The sequence below is a fragment of the Rhinoraja longicauda genome, chromosome 8 (genome assembly GCF_053455715.1).
Source record: "Rhinoraja longicauda isolate Sanriku21f chromosome 8, sRhiLon1.1, whole genome shotgun sequence".
NCBI classification, from domain to species: Eukaryota; Metazoa; Chordata; class Chondrichthyes; order Rajiformes; family Arhynchobatidae; genus Rhinoraja; species Rhinoraja longicauda.
The window spans coordinates 73668181-73686666 of NC_135960.1; the positions used below are offsets into that span (position 1 = coordinate 73668181).

Consider the following 18486-nt stretch of genomic DNA (forward strand, 5'->3'; position numbering starts at 1 on the left):
TCAACCTTTGGTCCCACTTTGCTCAAGTCCCTGCAAATTCTTCTACAGATTTTTAACTACTTTCCTTTTGAAAGCTACCATTCAATCGACATCCACAACAGTCCTGGACAGACCATTTCTAAAGTCTAACCACTCTTGTGTTTTCACTTGTGCCTTCTCTTGCCAACCATCTTATATTCACACTTCTAGTTCATCTAGTGGCGGAAGTGGCGGCGCCTAACGGCTGCGGCTCGCTAGCAGTCTGTTCGTCTTTTTTCCTTTTTTTTTTGTTGTGTGTCGGTGTTGGGATGGTTTTTTTTTTTTTTGGTTGTGTATGTGTGGGGAGGGGGTGGTGGTGTGGGTGGGTGGGGGAAACCTTTCTCTTTTAGGTCTCTTCCTCACGGCGCGGGGTGCGGCTCGGCTGCGGGGCCTTCCATCGCCCGGCGCGGCTCGGCCGCTGGACTTAACAGTGCCCGGTGCGACTCGGCCGCGGGACCTAACATCGCCCGGTGCGGCTCGGCCGCGGGACTTAGCTGCGCACGGCTCGGCCGCGGGGCCTAACATCGCCCGGTGCGGCTCAGCCGCTGGACTTAACAGTGCCCGGTGCGGCTCGGCCGCGGGACCTAACATCGCCCGGTGCGGCTCGGCCGCTGGACTTTTCATCGCTGGTGCGGCTCGGCCGCTGGACCTAACATCGCCCGGTGCGGCTTGGCCGCGGGGCCTTCCATCGCCCGGTGCGGCTCGGCCGCGGGACCTAACATCGCCCGGCGCGGCTCGGCCGCGGGACTTAGCTGCGCACGGCTCGGCCGCGGGGCCTTCCATCGCCCGGCTCGGCGCGGGACGTTTCAGCGCCCGGTGCGACTCGGCCGCGGGGACTTCCATCCCCTTGCGGGGACTGTGCGGGTCGGTCGGGGACGAGCTGTCTGTCCGTGGGCGTGGGGAAGAGAGTGGAAGTTTTGTTGCCTCCATCACAGTGAGGGGGTGTTTGGAATCACTGTGATGGATGTTTGTGTTGGGGCTATGTGTCTTGTGTTCTTTTTTTTTTGTTGTTTTTTTTGTTTGTTTTTGTGACTGCTATGTAGTTTCGTTCGGTACCTTAGTACCGAATGACAAATAAAGCTCTGTTGACTGTTGACTGTTGACTGATCTTTCAGCCATTTTGATGTTTTTACTGTCTAATCTTTCATAATTTAAAATGCAAATCCCATTTTAACTTTCTCTACTCCAACAATACAATTATTATACCTCATCTGTGGGACCATTTCTAGTATATCTTTTATTTACGTTCAGAGCTTTGTAAAGGGATACAGTATTCCAACTGGAATTACTCTAGGTTCCTTCACAAACTCACCATAACTTTCTGACATTTGTTCCCTATCCGTGGGATTATAAATAAAGCCGAGAGCTGTTACACATTGCCCTGTCATGCTCACAAATACCCCCAGATCTCTGATCTTGCTCCCGCATTATATATGTTGTAGTGAGTCCAGACGAGTGGTTTTATTGGAATCCTTTATTAGTATCAAAACCCGTAACAAACGCGACTGACTTCTTCCTGGACAAACACTACTTTACTTAATAATCTAATCTCTAATCTGGTTTGGCGCCAAGCATTTAAATACCCCGCGCTTCCTTAACCCATGACCGTAATCCAATCCGAAGGTTCTATTACCTGTACTGTATCTCCACATTCATCATACAGAATTGTATGACTTCACCTTTCATTTAGATTTTCATTTTTGACAGATCTGCCACCAACCTATCCATTTCCCCTGTTCTTTTTCCCAGTTTTTTGCTATACTTCTATATTTCATGCCAGCCGTAAATTTTAAGATTTCCTTGCTCAACCTGAGTCATGTATGTCATTTTACATCATCAACAAAGACCTGAGCACTGAAACCTTTGAGAATTTCATTGTATTCCTACCTTCAAGAGAGTCAAGAGTTTAGAGTGATTTATTGTCATGTGTCCCAGATAGAACAATGTCTGGAAAAAGTTATTCTCCCTAACTATTTTCTTTTTTCAGTTTTTATCCATATTGTTACTATCTTTATTCTGTGGACTTTGACTCATATAACAAGTTGTTCAAATACATTTTGTTTGTCCATTTGCACATTGATTGCAATGCACATATCCTTCCTTTCTCCCACCTCATTAAAGAAAATCAATCACGTTAATTGAGCTCCATCTGCTCTAGCCAAATGTGTGCCTTTTCTTTATTTGTATGTGCTTCTTGAAGTTGGCTGTTAATTTTCTCCTTTATTGAATTTTAAAGCTTTTCTGTCACTGGGATTAAGCCGACTGATCTGCAAGCACCCGCTTTTTCCTCTTTTGAAATCATATTCTTGTTTCATAATGTAGAATGCATCTGATTCAGTACTGCAAATGCTGTCAGCATTCTGGCACCTCTCCTATCATTTTGTTGTGTCCAATATCCTGAGCTGGTCTCCTGCAGTTTTAGTAATGCCTTCTTGCTTAGTAAACGCCATCCACATGCTGCTCTGGTGATATAGACATGCTTCCTGCCTTCAGCGGTAGATTTCATTTAAGTTCTTAATCAGCCTTTCTACTGCTCCAGCAACACTTTGAGGATTAATTTGCCTGTCGAAAACTTTTGGATTCCCTTTTGTGCCAGTTGTCAAATTTTTATTCTAAGTTTTTGATCACCCTATTGCTTTTCTGATTCAGATGTTAAAATTTAGTATGTAGGAAGGAACTGCAGATGCTGGTTTAAACTGACGATAGACACAAAATGCTGGAGTAACTCAGCAGGACAGGCAGCATCTCTGGAGAGAAGGAATGGTGACGTTTCGGGTCGAGATCTTTCTTCTGACTGAGAGTCAGATTGAATGATTCAAAGAGCAAACCAATAAGTGTTAATCATTTAAAAAAAATAACTTGACACAGTCAGAGGAAATTAAATATCTTTAACATTTTAAACACTTAACACCTACGGCATTGTTAAGGAATGAGCTTTTCTGAGCTGGAGATGTTGACCTTTAATGCCATTAAAACCAGGGTGCACTTTATTCAGTCAGGCTTAGAATTTTCATCAGTTCATGCAGGAAGAATGCAATGTATTTGGTACGTTAATTCATTGATTACATTTGTGTGGTATAGTTCACTGATGACTGCTTCTGGATATTACTGAGTATGTGTAAGAAAGAAAGAAAACTGCAGATGCTGGTTTAAATCGAAGGTAGACACAAAATGCTGGAGTAACTCAGCGGGCCAGGCAGCATCTCTGGAGAGAAGGAATGGGTGACGTTTTGGGTTGAGACCCTTCTTCAGACTGTTGTCAGGGGAAGGAGCGGGACAAATATAGGATGTAGTCGGATTTAGGAAGACTAGTGGGAGAACTGGGAAGGGGGAGGGGGAAGAGGGGGACAGAGGAACTATCTGAAGTTAGAGAAGCCAATGTTCAATACACTGGGGTGTAAACTGTCCAAGCAAAATATGAGGTGCTGTTCCTCCAATTTGCGCTGGGCCTTACTCTGACAATGGAGGAGGCCCAGGACAGAAAGATCAGATTGGGAATGTGAGGGGGAGTTGAAGTGCTGAGCCACCGGGAGATCAGGTTGGTTAAGGCGGATACACACGTGCATGTGCGGTCATGAGTTGTTGTCAGTTTTGCACACTAATGATGCCATGTCTTTGCGGTTTTGCCTGAATGCAGTGTGACATTAATTTAGCTGGCTGATGTTATCAGTGACTGTGAATGTTTATCATAGTGAATATTTACATCAGTTCTTTAGAGCAATACTGAATCTCTCCCTCACTGAGGGCTCCAAATTGACATACGTAGAGTCACAGGGTGACACAGTGTGGAAACAGGTCCTTCGGCCCAACCTGCCCGCATCGGCCCACATGTCCCAGCTACACTAGTCCCACTTGCTGGCTTTTGATCCATATCCCTCCAAACCGGTCCTATCCATGTTCTATCCATGATTCTGCATGATACTAGCTTATGTCACTGCTTTATTAAGCACAAAAATCTGAGTCAAGCAAATTTTGTACAATTTTCTCCTTAGTATTTGCTTGTAATTTGCGAATCAGTATATTTTTAGTTGAAAAACGTATTTTAATTGTGGCTATTATTTTTAGACTCTTGTTTAGAATAAACCTGAAGAAGGCTCTCGACCCGAAACGTCACCCATTCCTTCTCTCCAGAGATGCTGCCTGACCCGCTGAGTTACTCCAGCATTTTGTGTCTACCTTCGATTTAAACCAGCATCTGCAGTTTTCTTTCCTACAAACTTTACCTTAACATTAGTTTAAAAAAAGAGAGCTGGAAGAACTCAAGCAGCATTTGCAGAGCGAATTGGACAGTTGATGTTGAGGGTCATTTGTACTTCACCAGTCCAGATGAAAGGTCTCGACCCAAAATGTTGACTGTCCCTTTCCCTCTACCCACTAATTTGTTCTGGCAGCTTTCCCTTTTTTGTTTGAAATTCCGGCCATAGTCCATAGTCTCCTGAGTAGTAGAAGCAGAATCTCTGAAGTAGATTTTTCAAATGAGTGCTGCATTAATCAATCTATTAAGTGATCTGTCAAGTCTGTTAAGTGCTTCAAATGAGCTAGAATACAGAGAAAATAGAGTTTGTAAACCAGGGAGATATATTTATTTATTCGCAGGATATTAATTGATATTAGGTGATTTTTATTTTAAATCTTACAGCAAAAAAATCAACTTTTGTTACTTATACATGATCTCAAGTAAATATTTAGAAAGCAAATTATTCTTATATTTTGCACCAAAACTGAGTAAGTTTTACATTGTTGTAAAAAAAATCACTTTAGCTCAACTTGATCCCCTAGTGTCTTAGGAGCAGAAATATTGGAGGGATATCTTTTTCCTTCAAAGGAATGAAAGACTATATACATAAAGTCATACCCACTGTGTCAATTTGTTGCTGAGAACATTAAAATCTCTACCAAAACATCTGCATAATTGATCAGTTGATTTCCTGAGTCGCTGCCTCTCAGTGCTGATGCTTCACCTCATTCTCAGCAATGAAACTGTGAGGATGAGTCTTTGCTCAGTTTCGAGAACATGAAATGGCCAAGACTATGTCAGAGGCCTAGAGCCAGGCAGTTCCTCACACGTTTTGTCTCTTTTATCCTTTTCTCCTGATGAGCTTTCTTCTTGGATTTAAGTAGAAAGCATGTTACATTTTCTATATTTTAGTTATTAAGATGATTAATTTTGGATAATAAGTTTGATGTTTTTCACTTTAACCTTTTGGTTTGTTGCGATCCAAAGCTATTACCATGACTACAGAGATTATTAGCTATTTATGTTTTTCTTAGTTTATGGATTATTTTATTTCTGTAAATTAATGCTGTGGGCCAATGAGTTCCAATTTCCATAATCACTCGAGACTGGATGTGCAAGATATTGCACAATTCATTTTGATGTATCCCTGAAAAAAAATTACATTTCATAAAGTCGGCGGTCACGGTGGCACAGCGGTAGAGTTGCTGCCTTACAGCGAATGCAGCGCCGGAGACCCGGGTTCCATCCCGACTACGGGTGCTGTCTGTACGGAGTTTGTACGTTCTCCCCGTGACCTGCGTGGGTTTTCTCCGAGATCTTCGGTTTCCTCCCACACTCCAAAGACGTACAGGTTTGTAGGTTAATTGGCTTGGTAAATGTAAAAATTGTCCCTAGTGGGTGTAGGATAGTGTTAATGTGCGGGGATCGGTGGTCGGCGTGGACCCGTTGGGCCGAAGGGCCTGTTTCCGCGCTGTATCTCTAAACTAAAGTAAACTAAAGTGATTCATAAATTCATAAAATGCCCAAAAGTACTTTACAGCCAGTGAACTGCTTGTGAAGTGTAAACGCGGTGGTAAGGTAGAAAATACAGCAGATCGTATGTAAAGGAACATTTTGTTGTGTTAAAATAACTTGGTGAATACAAATACAAAGTACCTTGGTTCTCCTCATTTTATCTTTCAGTTGTTACAAAATGCCCCTGACGAAGTCCTGGTGGTGGCATCATCAACACTATGCAATCTTCTCCTTGAGTTCTCCCCAAGCAAGGAGGTTGGTCTTTAGCAAATTAAAAGGGTATTTGGGGCTTTGACCTAACGGTTGCAGACTTGTCCGTTTCTTCAGTTGGAATTAGTTATTAAAGATATCAGGAAATCCACTTGTGATTAACAAACTACATTTTAATACTATATGATCATTTAAGTTATAGTTTCAACATTTACAATTATATTTTGTCACTTCCCTTTATATTTTCTGGTTGCTCCATTATAAAATTCAAATAAACCCAACATTTGCGATAAAACAAAAGTCAGAGTAACCAGTGGACTGAAATGATCATTAGTTTGGTTATTGAAAAAAATGACAGTCAAATCGAGGCTTTTTTTGTGATACTGAAAATGTATCTTCTATTTGTGTACATTATCCATGGCTGGCATTCCTGAATTAGGTTTCATTTACACTGCAACTCTATCTGTCCTCATCAGGGGACACCATTATATTGAGTGGTTAAACCTGTTGAATGTGAACAATTGGATGTCAATGGGTATATTAGCTTCATTTTTGCTTTCATAAGTGGTAGGAGCAGAATTAGGGCATTCGGCCCACCAAGTCTACTCCAAATCAGTCTGAAGAAGGGTCTCGACCCGAAACGTCCCCATTCCTCCTCTACTGAGATGCTGCCTGACCCGCTGAGTTACTCCAGCATTTTGTTTCTAACCCAAATTTGATCATGGCTGATCTATCTCTCCCTCCTAACCCCATTCTCCTGCCTTCTCCCCATAACCCCTGCCACCCGTACTAATCAAGAATCCATCTATCTCTGTCTGAAGAATCCCTCTAGAATAATGTAGAACTGTGCACAAAGAGCTACTCACTTGCCTTTGTGACTTCTCACCACACCCTAGTGGTAAGAGATCTAGATCAGAGAAAATTATTAAGATTTTATTTAATAATTCATAAAAATTCCAATGGAATCTTTTAGGAGTAGGCAAACTAGAAAATTCCATTGATATTTATAAAAGATCAGTTTTGCATTTTATGTTGCAGCCTATCTTGGAATCGGGTGCTGTGGAACTGTTATGCAACTTGACCCAGAGTGAAAATCCAGCCCTCAGAGTCAATGGGATTTGGGCATTAATGGTAAGTTAATATGATAAGTCATTTGCAGATATTTATATTATTTATTATTAGCAAACAAACTTCGGCTATTATACGTAGCGATACTAGAGCTTTCATGTCTACTACTGTAGTCACTTTAAATGCAGGAAATTGTGGTTTCATTTAGATATGTTAAGTAATTGTACTCATGCAATATATTTATAAGTTCATCAGATGTAGATGCATACCCAGTTTCTGAGCATGGATCAGTATAGCAAAGGGACAGGCTCTTCAACCCATGATTGCTGTGCCGACAATGATGTCAAAATAAATGAATCCTATCTGCCTGCATATGGTCTATGTCCTCCAACCCATGCCAGTGCATGTCCAAATGCCTCTAAAATGTTGCCATCGTATCTGCATTCTGCATTTCCCCAGGCAGTGTGTTCCAGGCACCTACTGTGAATACCAACCCTGCTTGACACTGTGTGAAGCAAAAAACTTGCCTCGTATCTCATTTTAACTTTCCTCATCTCACCTCAAAGCTATGCCCTCCTGTGTTTGGCATTTGCACTCTGGGAGAAAGATTCTTGTTAACTGCCCGATCTAAGCCTTTCATAAATGATATACTTCTATCGGGTCATGTCTCCGTCTCCGTCTCCGACACTGGAATTTAGAAGGATGAGAGGAGATCTTATCGAAACGTATAAGATTATTAAGGGGTTGGACACGTTAGAGGCAGGAAACATGTTCCCAATGTTGGGGGAGTCCAGAACCAGGGGCCACAGTTTAAGAATAAGGGGTGGGCCATTTAGAACTGAGATGAGGAAAAACTTTTTCAGTCAGAGAGTTGTGAATCTGTGGAATTCTCTGCCTCAGAAGGCAGTGGAGGCCAATTCTCTGAATGCATTCAAGAGAGAGCTGGATGGAGCTCTTAAGGATAGCGGAGTCAGGGGGTATGGGGAGAAGGCAGGAACGGGGTACTGATTGAGAATGATCAGCCGTGATCACATTGAATGGCGGTGCTGGCTCGAAGGGCCGAATGGCCTCCTCCTGCACCTATTGTCTATTGTCTGTTGTCCATTGTCTATTGTCCATTGTCCATTGTCTATTGTCTATTGACCTTCCAGAGAAAACAATCCAAGTTTGTGCAACCTCTCCTTGTAGCCAATACACTCGAATCTAGGAAGCATCCTGGCGAACCTCCTTTGCACGTGTCCAAAGCCTCAACATCGTTACTGTGGTAACCCCATCGTATGCATAACTCCAAATGTGGCCTAATCAAAGTTTTATTGAGCTGCAACATTAATTCCCAACTTTTATATTCAATGCCCCAATAAAAGCAAATATAGCATCCATCTTCCTTATCATTGTTCTACTTGTGTTGCCACTTTCCAGGAGCTGTAGACTTGAACCCCAATATCCCTCTGTACATCGGTGGCCTTCAGGGATCTACATTTATTGTACACTTTCCTCTTGCATTTTGAACTCTCAAAATGCTATAACTGGCACTTGGCCGGGTTGAATTCCATCTGCCATTTCTCCACACATATTTTCAACTGGTCTATATCCTGCTGTATCCTTTGACATCCTTCCTCACTATCCGCAATTGTTGTGTCGTCTGCAAATTTACGAATCAGCCCACCTACAAATTATATATATCACGCACAGCAGAGAGCCTGGCAGTGATCCTTATGGAATACCACTGGTCAGAGACCTTCAGTCAGAATAATACTCCTCTACCATTACCCTAGGAAAAGAACTGCAGATGCTGGTATAAATCGAAGGTAGACATAAAATGCTGGAGTAACTCAGCGGGTCAGGCAGCATCTCTGGAGAGAAGGAATGGGTGACGTTTCTTCAGACTGAAGAAGAGTCTCGACCCGAAACGTCACCCATTCCTTCTCTCCAGAGATGCTGCCTGACCAGCTGAGTTACTCCAGCATTTTGTGTCTACCATTATTACCCTTGTGTCTTCCATGGCCAAACCAATTTTGAGTCTATCTAGTAGCTAACATGACAGAAAATAAATGTGTGGGTCAAACTTTTCCTTCAGTCAAAGCTATCATTGAAGTTAACAAGAATATTTACATGCGTGTGAGATATTTAAAAAAATACTAAAATTAAAGTAAATAAATAAAAATATAATTCTAAGAAAATAATTAAAAGCTATACACTAACTTGCAATATTAAGCTTTAAAAAAAGTTGCCTTTTGCTTTGCTTAGAATCCCAATTCAAATCAATGTTTTTTAAAGTTTTAGAGATACAGGGTGGAAACAGGCCCTCTCTTGTCAACTAGAGAGTTTAAATTAATGCTTCTGCTGCTTGTGACAATCTGCAAGAGGCCTATAGTAGTTTAGTTTAGAGAAACAGCGCAGAAACAGGCCTTTTGGTACACCAAGTCCGTGCCAACCAGCGATCCCTGCACATAAGCACTATTCTTCACACACTAGGGACAATTGTAACGCCAATTATCCTACAAACCTGTATGTCTTTGAGTGTGGGTGGAAACCAAAGTTCTCGGAGAAAACCCAGGCGGTCACGGGAAGGGCGTAGAAACGCGGTACAGTTTAGACAGCACACGTAGTCTGGGTGGAATCTTGGTCTCCAGTGCGGCAAACACTGTAAAGCAGCAGCTCTACCGCTGCACCACCCTATGGTGACTGATCTGACATAGGAGAACTTCTTTTATAAGAAGATGGAGGCTTCTAAGTCGATGAACATCGACTTCTCCAACTTTAGATAGTTCCTCTGTCCCTCGCTTCCCCTCCTCCTTCCCAGATCTCCCTCTATCTTCCTGTCTCCACCTATATCCTTCCTTAGTCCCACCCCCCTGACATCAGTCTGAAGAAGGGTCTCGACCCAAAACGTCACCTGTTCCTTCTCTCCTGAGATGCTGCCTGACCCGCTGAGTTACTCCAGCATTTTGTGAATAAATACCTTCGGTCTGACATAGGATCTCAGTGATGAATTCTAGGATAATGCTGATGGGTCTAGGTAAGATTGGACTCTTCCATTCAAGTTTTGGGGTAGTCCATGAGCAGAGCAAAGTGACAAGATAAGGCCCCTGAATTTTCCATTAAATTCTGGACTGTAGAATAACATAAATTTAGAACTTCCTTTATGTGGCTAAATGCTGGTGGTTCAGATGACAATCCACTGATTGTCATTAGGCTTTATCTTTTATCACCAATCAGACCATTCACTTTCATTAGCTTTCCGTATTCCCTAATATGATTCTGTGATGAGGAAAATGAGCATCGACACAACAGTATTAATAAGAAAGAGTGACCAAAAACTTGCCCAAAGATTCATGCCAGACCATACTTGGGAAATGTAGACTTTCTATTTATATATTGCGATGTGGCACTACTCTTGAGGCTAATGTTTATTGTTCATCCATGATTGCCCATGAGAAGATAATGGTGATACAATACCTTAAATTGCTTTAGTTCTTTGTGAACACACTTAAACATGAATGAATTAAACTTTATGTAGGAAGGAACTGCAGACGCTTGTTTAAACCAAAGATAGACACAAAATGCTGGAGTAACTCAGCGGGCCAGGCAGCATTACTGGAGAGAAGGAATGGACAATGTTTCGGGTCAGGACGCTTCAGACAGGGGAAAGGGAAACGAGAGGTATAGATGGTGAAGTAAAGAGATATACAGTGCCCACCATAATGTTTGGGACAAAGACCCATCATTTATTTATTTGCCTCTGTAGTCCACAATCTGAGATTTGTAATAGAAAAAATCACACGTGGTTAAAGTGCACATTGTCAGATTTTATTAAAGGCCATTTTTTAACATTTTGGTTTCACCATGTAGAAATTACAGCTGTGTTTATACATAGTTCCCCCATTTAAGGGCACCATAATGTTTGGGACACATGGCTTCACAGATATTTGTAATTGGTCAGGTGTGTTTAATTGCCTCCTTAATGCAGGTATAAGAGAGCTCTCAGCACCTAGTCTTTCCTCCAGTCTTTCCATCACCTTTGGAAACTTTTATTGCTGTTTATTAACATGAGGACCAAAGTTGTGCCAATGAAAGTCAAAGAAGCCATTATGAGACTGAGAAACAAGAATAAAACTGTTCGAGACATCAGCCAAACCTTAAGCTTACCAAAATCAACTGTTTGGAATATCATTAAGAAGAAAGAGAGCACTGGTGAGCTTACTAATCGCAAAGGGACTGGCAGGCCAAGGAAGATCTCCACAGCTGATGACAGAAGAGTTCTCTCTATAATAAAGAAAAATCCCCAAACACCTGTCTGACAGATCAGAAACACTCTTCAGGAGTCAGGTGTGGATTTGTCAATGACCACTGTCCACAGAAGACTTCATGAACAGAAATACAGAGGCCACACTGCAAGATCAAATCACTGCAAAAATAGGATGGCCCGGTTACAGTTTGCCAAGAAGTACTTAAAAGAGCCACCACAGTTCTGGAAAAAGGTATTGTGGACAGATGAGACGAAGATTAACTTATATCAGAGTGATGGCAAGAGCAAAGTATGGAGGAGAGAAGGAACTGCCCAAGATCCAAAGCATACCGCCTCATCTGTGAAACACGGTGGTGGGGGTGTTATGGCCTGGGCATGTATGGCTGCTGAAGGTACTGGCTCACTTATCTTCATTGATGATACAATTGCTGATGGTAGTAGCATAATGAATTCTGAAGTGTATAGACACATCCTATCTGCTCAAGTTCAAACAAATGCCTCAAAACTCATTGGCCGGCGGTTCTACAGCAAGACAATGATCCCAAGCATACTGATTCAAGATTCAAGATTCAAGATTCAAGATATCTTTATTTGTCATCCAAAAAACAAGTTTTTTGGACGAAATTTCGTCACCCACAGTCCAACAATAAGAGCAATAAAATAAGCAAATTACACAACCCCAACCAACACAAAACCCCCCAAAAAGAAACATCCATCACAGTGAGTCTCCTCCAGTCCCCTCCTCACTGTGATGGAAGGCCAGAATGTCTTTTTCTCTTCCCCTGCCGTCTTCTCCTGCGGTCAGGCTGTTGTCGTTGCCATGTTCCAGGCTGCGCCGGACGGTGAAATGTCCGCAACGGGCCGACCCAAGCCCCGCTGTAAGTTGGGGCGGTCGGGGCTCCCGACATTGAAGCCCCCGCCGAGCAGAGAAAATTCCGTGGCCTATTTCAGGCCGCGCCGGACGGTGAAATATCCGCGGCGGGCCGACCCAAGCCCCGCGATCCGGGGCGGGCGAACACGCTGCCGCTGCCGGAGCTCCCGATGTCGGCATCCACGCGGCCCGAGCCTAAGGCGAGTCGCAGCCGCTCCCGCAGCCTCCGAGAACGGCCGGCTCCGCTGATGGTGAGTCTGGTCCGCGGGCTCTGCGAACCAGAGCCCTGGAGGCCGCCAGCTCCAGGAGTTGGGCCGATGGTAGGCCGCAGCAGGAACGGAGACACGGCCCAGAACACAAAGGTCGGGTCTCCGTTCGGAGGGGCCCATATTTACAATGTTACAGTTCCCCCCCTCCCCCCCACATACACACATAGTACACAAACACAAAAACACCACATCACAACTACAATTAAGACAACAAAAACAACAAAAACACAAAGACAAATGGACTGCAGGTAAGCCGCAGCTGCTAGGAGTTTTTCAAAGTTAAAAAATGGTCAATTCTTGAGTGGCCAAGTCAATCACCTGATCTGAACCCAATTGAGCATGCCTTTTATATGCTGAAGAGAAAACTGAAGGGGACCAGCCCCCAAAACAAGCATAAGCTAAAGATGGCATGACATTTGCTGAGTCCCAATCATTATGGTGCCCTGTAATGGGGGGGACTATGTGTAAACACTCCAGTAATTTCTACATGGTTAAACCAAAATGAATAAAAATGGCCTTTATTAAAATCTGACAATGTGCACTTTAACCACGTGTTTTTTTCTATTACAAATCTCAAATTGTGGAGTACAGAGGCAAATAAATAAATGATGGGTCTTTGTCCCAAACATTATGCAGGGCACTGTAGAACAAACAAATGAAAGATATGCAGAAAAGTAACAGTGATAAAGGAAACAGGCCATTGTTTACCAGGTGAGAACGAGAAGTTGATGCGACTTGGGTGGGGGCGGAATGGAGAGAGAGAGAGAATGCAGGTGTTACGTGAAGTTAGAGAAATGAAACTTTATTTTTCATGAATAAAATATTGCTGTTTGGTGCAGTTCTAGGACTTGGAACAATAAACAGTGATATAGCTCTTAGCCAGTGGTATAGTTCCAAGCTAGTGAAATGGTTCTAAGCCAGCATGGTTGTTGGAGCTCCCATTCACCTATTGCCTCTATCCTCACAGCTAGAGGTCATGGTATTGGGAGCTGTTTTCAGAAGATCCTAAGTAGGCGATTGCTTTGCAGTTTGTCGATGACAATGCTCCAGGCAATGCTGGAGGCATGGACTGTGAATGGCGTGTGGGTTAAGTGTATTTCTTGTTGGTGGTGAGTTTTCCTTGGGGGTTATTGAAGGCGTGCTCCAAGAAAATTACGTCAAGCCACTGACATGTCTTGTAAAATTGCTGGAAATGCTTTGGGGCGTCTTGGTCTTGGCATCATGTTCAGCACAGACATTTTGTCCTTGTGCTGCACTGTTCAAGCTCACTGCTGGATATACAGCCTTTGATGTAACATTATTATGGTTGGTACAGTTGAGATGCTGGCCACTGGCGATACCCAGAATGATGGGAGTGGGGAACTGGTTAACAGTAATGCCATTCAGTATTAATGGCGAGTGGTTAGACTCTCTCTAATTTGAGACAATAACTGCCTGGCACTTCTGTTGTGCGAATGTTGTTTTCCTACTATCAGCCCATACCGAAATATTTTGGTTGTACTGCAAACAGGCATGGAATGGATCGTGTTTAGAAAAGTTATGAATATATTTAAACATCATAGTATCATGAGTGAGCAATCATACATTTGAATTAACGATGGTTGGACTTTTAGGATGCAGCCCTGAGAAATTCCTCCTGTGATATCCAAGCACAGGTGTGATTGCTGACCTCCAGTATCTTCCTTCCTGCAACGCAGGATTCCAACCACTGATTTCTTACTTTAAAAAAAGCTATGACCTCTGTACATCTGTGTTTTTCAATAGAGTTCAACCTTTTAAAGTATACCAGCTTTATTGAATAAAATTTCACATTGTTAAGAATCTTGATATTTACAGTACTGCAGGTTATTCTATCCGCAATTAAACGTTGACAAAATGCCGATTTAAATCATCCAATTTAATCTTTTTAGAATATGGCTTTTCAAGCTGATCAGAAGATAAAGACAGACATTTTACGCGGACTGAGTACAGAACAACTCTTCAGATTGCTCTCAGATTCAGACGTGAATGTACTAATGAAGACTCTGGGGCTCCTCAGGAATCTCCTATCCACTAGGCCTGTAGGTATTTGTAATTTGAATGTTAACATTTATCACATTCTAACCAAGCTCTCTTTATTCCTAATATCTAGCTGGCTGGCTGGCCTGTCCTTTGAAGACCATGGGTCTAAGTGGGCAAATTTAGATTGCTATAGAAAGTGTAAGATGCTGGAATCAAGCACTAAATAATAGTATCTGTTGCTAGATTGTGACATTTTAATAGACCTCTTATTTCTCTATAAAGTTTTTTTTTGTATGTTTGTACAGTGGCACTGTTGTGTATGAGAACGATTTAATATGAAATGACTTGCGCGATTGTACGCATGCACAGAGAGACTCAAGATGGCGATAACATGACCAAGGCACGTTTAAATACTTGTGTGTTCCGAGCTTTATTCATAGTCCGATTACAGCACAAATACATAACAATTTGGCGACGAGGATGGGATTCCTCTAACAGGAACAGATTGCGGTCACTTTGAAGTTTTCGCGCGACCGAACATGAAGTTAAAAACATGGAACGCACGATCGCCGAGTGCACGTCAACCCCTCGATGCAACCTACCATACAAGCAGTGCTGTAGCCGTGCAACGCAGCTCATAGAGGCAGAACATCAATCGTGTTCGCTTGCCAGTAATAGCTAAGCCACCAGACGTAGATGTTGTGCAGCCCAAGGCCCAAGTCCAGCCACCGCCATTTTGTCACCAGCCACCGACGACGTGTATCCGAGTATCCGAGAGCAGACCAGCGACGGTGATAACGTTTAAATAGTGTTGTTGTGAAACCGAGTATTAATAGTGTAACCATGGCTAATCCAATTGTTGGGAATGGGCCCCAGTTAGAATCTGGTTATACTTTTGAGGAATGGACTGAAGTCTGAGAGGCTTGATTCACTTCAAACGATACCACGTCAGAAGAGAAGAAAAGAGCATTGTTCCTTACAGGTTTAGGAAGCAAGGGTTACCACACCCTACGAGCATTGCTGCAGCCAGCTCAGCCTGCAAGTAAAACGTAGCAGGAATATAAGGATGCTTTAATTGCTCATTTCTCGCCAAAACCAACAGAAATAGTGCAAAGGTATCGATTCTATACCTGCACCCAAGCAAATGAAACAATCCCTCAATTCCTAGCAAAGCTTCGGCAGTTAAGTGAGGGGTGTAATTTCAAGGAACTGGAGAATATGCTGAGAGACAGATTGGTGGTAGGGTGTGCAGACGTGAACATCCAGCAGAAACTGTTGGGTACACAAAAATTAACCTTTGAGAACGCAGTCAATATTGCAACAGGTTGCCAACAAGATGTGGAGCAGATCCAGAAGATCGGAAGGCCTCAAGAGGATACTACCTCCGTCAATCAGCTTCAAAGGAAGGTGTCTGGACTACAGAAGACAAGGAGTCAACCAAGGACACCCAAAGACGAGGGTCACTACTCTAAGAAATGCTGGAGATGTGGTGGCAGCTACGAGCCAGCGAGGTGCAAATTTTGAGATGGCAGGTGCTTCAGGTGCTCGGGAATGGGCCACACTAAGAGTCAGTGTGAGGCTGTTAGAGCCGACCAGCGGAGGAGAGGACAATCACAGAAAAAAGCAGACCACTTGGAGGAGGCAGCTTCGAATTCATCATCAGAGGAAGCCATGAACCACTTGGACGATGAATCGATCAACAAGTTGACGAACTCTGACCCGTATAGAGCCACTTTGATAGTGAACGGCAGGGAGGTACAACTAGAAGGTGACACTGGAAGTCCATGGACTATCATACCAGAAGAAGTCTTCAGCAAACTCGGTCAAGACCCTAGACTAGATCCCAGTAACATCAAGCTGAAATCCTACACTGGAGAGAAGGTTGACATCTACGGACAAGCAGCGGTACAGGTACAGCTCGCACCTCACCGTAAGCCAGAAACGCTGACCCTAGTGGTAGTAAAGAAAGGTGCAAGCCTAATGGGAAGAGACTGGTTAAGGAAGTACCCTGGATTGTTGTCAAATCTAGCCAGCCAGAACACGCCAGATCAAAGATTAAGTCCATGGACACAGTACTCAACAGACACGCCAAACTGTTTGATAACAGCAGCCATGGAGTACTGAAGGGATACCAAGCCAAGGTATATCCACAAGACGAAAACAGGGGAGCAAGGTTTTACAAGGCAGCTCCTGTTTCATATGCTGCTAAAAAGCAGATTGATGCCGCATTGGATGACTTGCTGCAGGATGGCATTATCAACATATAACATATAACATATAACAACTACAGCATGGAAACAGGCCTGTCCGGCCCTACCAGTCCACGCCGACCATTCTCCCTGACCTAGTCTCATCTACCTGCACTCAGACCATAACCCTCCAATCCCCTCTTATCCATATACCTATCCAATTTACTCTTAAATAATAAAATCGAGCCAGCCTCCACCACTTCCACCGGAAGCCCATTCCATTCAAGCCTGTGAAGACAGCAGATTTCACATGCCCGATCATAGCTGTTCCGAAACCATATGGGAGAATGAGAGTCTGGGGCAACTACAAGCTCACAGCAAATAAGGTGCTGAAAGTTGAACAGTATCCCCTTCCAACTTTGGAGGATCTACTGCAGGAACTAGAAGGAGGAGAAATGTTCTCTAAACTAGACCTCTCCCATGCCTATCATCAGATAGTTAGACCCTGGAGCTCGAAAGTTCACCACGATTAACGCACATAAAGGTCTCTTCGCGTATACCAGACTGCCCTTTGGGATATCCAGTGCACCAGCCATGTTCCAGAGAACCATGGAGAGTCTGCTAGCCGATATTCCCATGTGCAAGCCATACCTTGATGATATCATCATCAGCAGAAAGACTGACGAAGAGCACCTCAGGAACCTGGAAGCAGTCCTGTCAAGACTAGAGACCAATGGGTTACGTCTGAAGAAGGAGAAGTGTGCACTGATGCAAGAGTCAGTCGACTATCTCGGACATCGACTGAACAAGAATGGGCTTCGTCCTCTTCAAGTCAAAGTTGATGCGGTGCGTGAAGCAGTGCGGCCTGTGAACCAAAGCCAACTCCAGGCATACCTCGGCCTACTGGGGTATTACAGGAAGTTTATACCCAACCTGTCACAGGAGATTGCACCATTGACTCAGATGTTGAAGGCAGAGCACAGATCAGCAGATTCAAAGAGTGGGAGGAGAAGCAGCAAGCCTGATCCCAAGTTCAAATGGGGAAAGGAACAAGAGCAGGCATTCCAGAGATCCAAGCGTCTTCTTCAGAGTGACAGTGTGCTGACGCATTACGATCCAGCCAAAGCCATCCTGCTCCAAACGGATGCAAGCCTCTATGGCTTAGGTGCTGTGATAAGCCATGTTGAATCAGATGGACAAGAACGCCCGATAGCTTTTGCTTCACGCACTCTCAAGCCCAGCGAAGTGAACTACGCACAATATGAAAAGGAAGGTTTATCCATAATCTTCGGACTGAAGAAGTTCCACAAGCAGTTACATGGAAGGTCTTTCACCGTTGTGACTGATCACAAGCCTCTGATTGGACTGTTTGGAGACCACAAGCCGGCCAGCCCGATGGCCTCTGCTCGCTTAGCAAGATGGCATATGATCCTGTCTGCCTACAGTTACCAGAAGGTTACCAGTTACCAGTTACCAGATAGTCCATCGAGAAGGCAAGAAACACCAGAATGCAGATGCGTTGTCGCGCTTGCCGATCCTCGAAGAGGACTCTTCATGGAATCATCCGGAGCTTGCCGAGCTTGATGAAGCACCAGAAACACACATCAACATGCTCACCGATCTGGACACACGCCCTGTTGATGCACAGGAAGTGAAGAGAGCCACCAAGAAGGACAGAGTTCTTTCCAAGGTGAAGAACCACATCATGGAAGGGTGGCCAAGTGCAAGGAATCTTCCAGAAGAAGTAAAGCCCTTTGCCAGCAAGAAAGAAGAGCTGTCAGTGGAGGATGACATAATCCTGTGGGGACCACAAGTGGTCATCCCAGATAATCTGGAGATGAGGACTAGAATCCTTGAAG

At 43.7% G+C, this 18486-nt stretch overlaps 1 protein-coding gene across 1 annotated transcript in view; it reads left to right on the forward strand.

The window, feature by feature from the left end:
* Positions 1-18486, forward strand: part of armc8 (armadillo repeat containing 8) — a 137263-nt gene that overhangs the window by 87841 nt on the left and 30936 nt on the right. The window contains exons 15-17 of the mRNA XM_078404289.1: positions 5939-6025; positions 7019-7111; positions 14348-14497. Of these exons, the coding sequence (XP_078260415.1) occupies positions 5939-6025; positions 7019-7111; positions 14348-14497 (330 nt within the window). The remainder of the gene's footprint in view (positions 1-5938; positions 6026-7018; positions 7112-14347; positions 14498-18486) is intronic.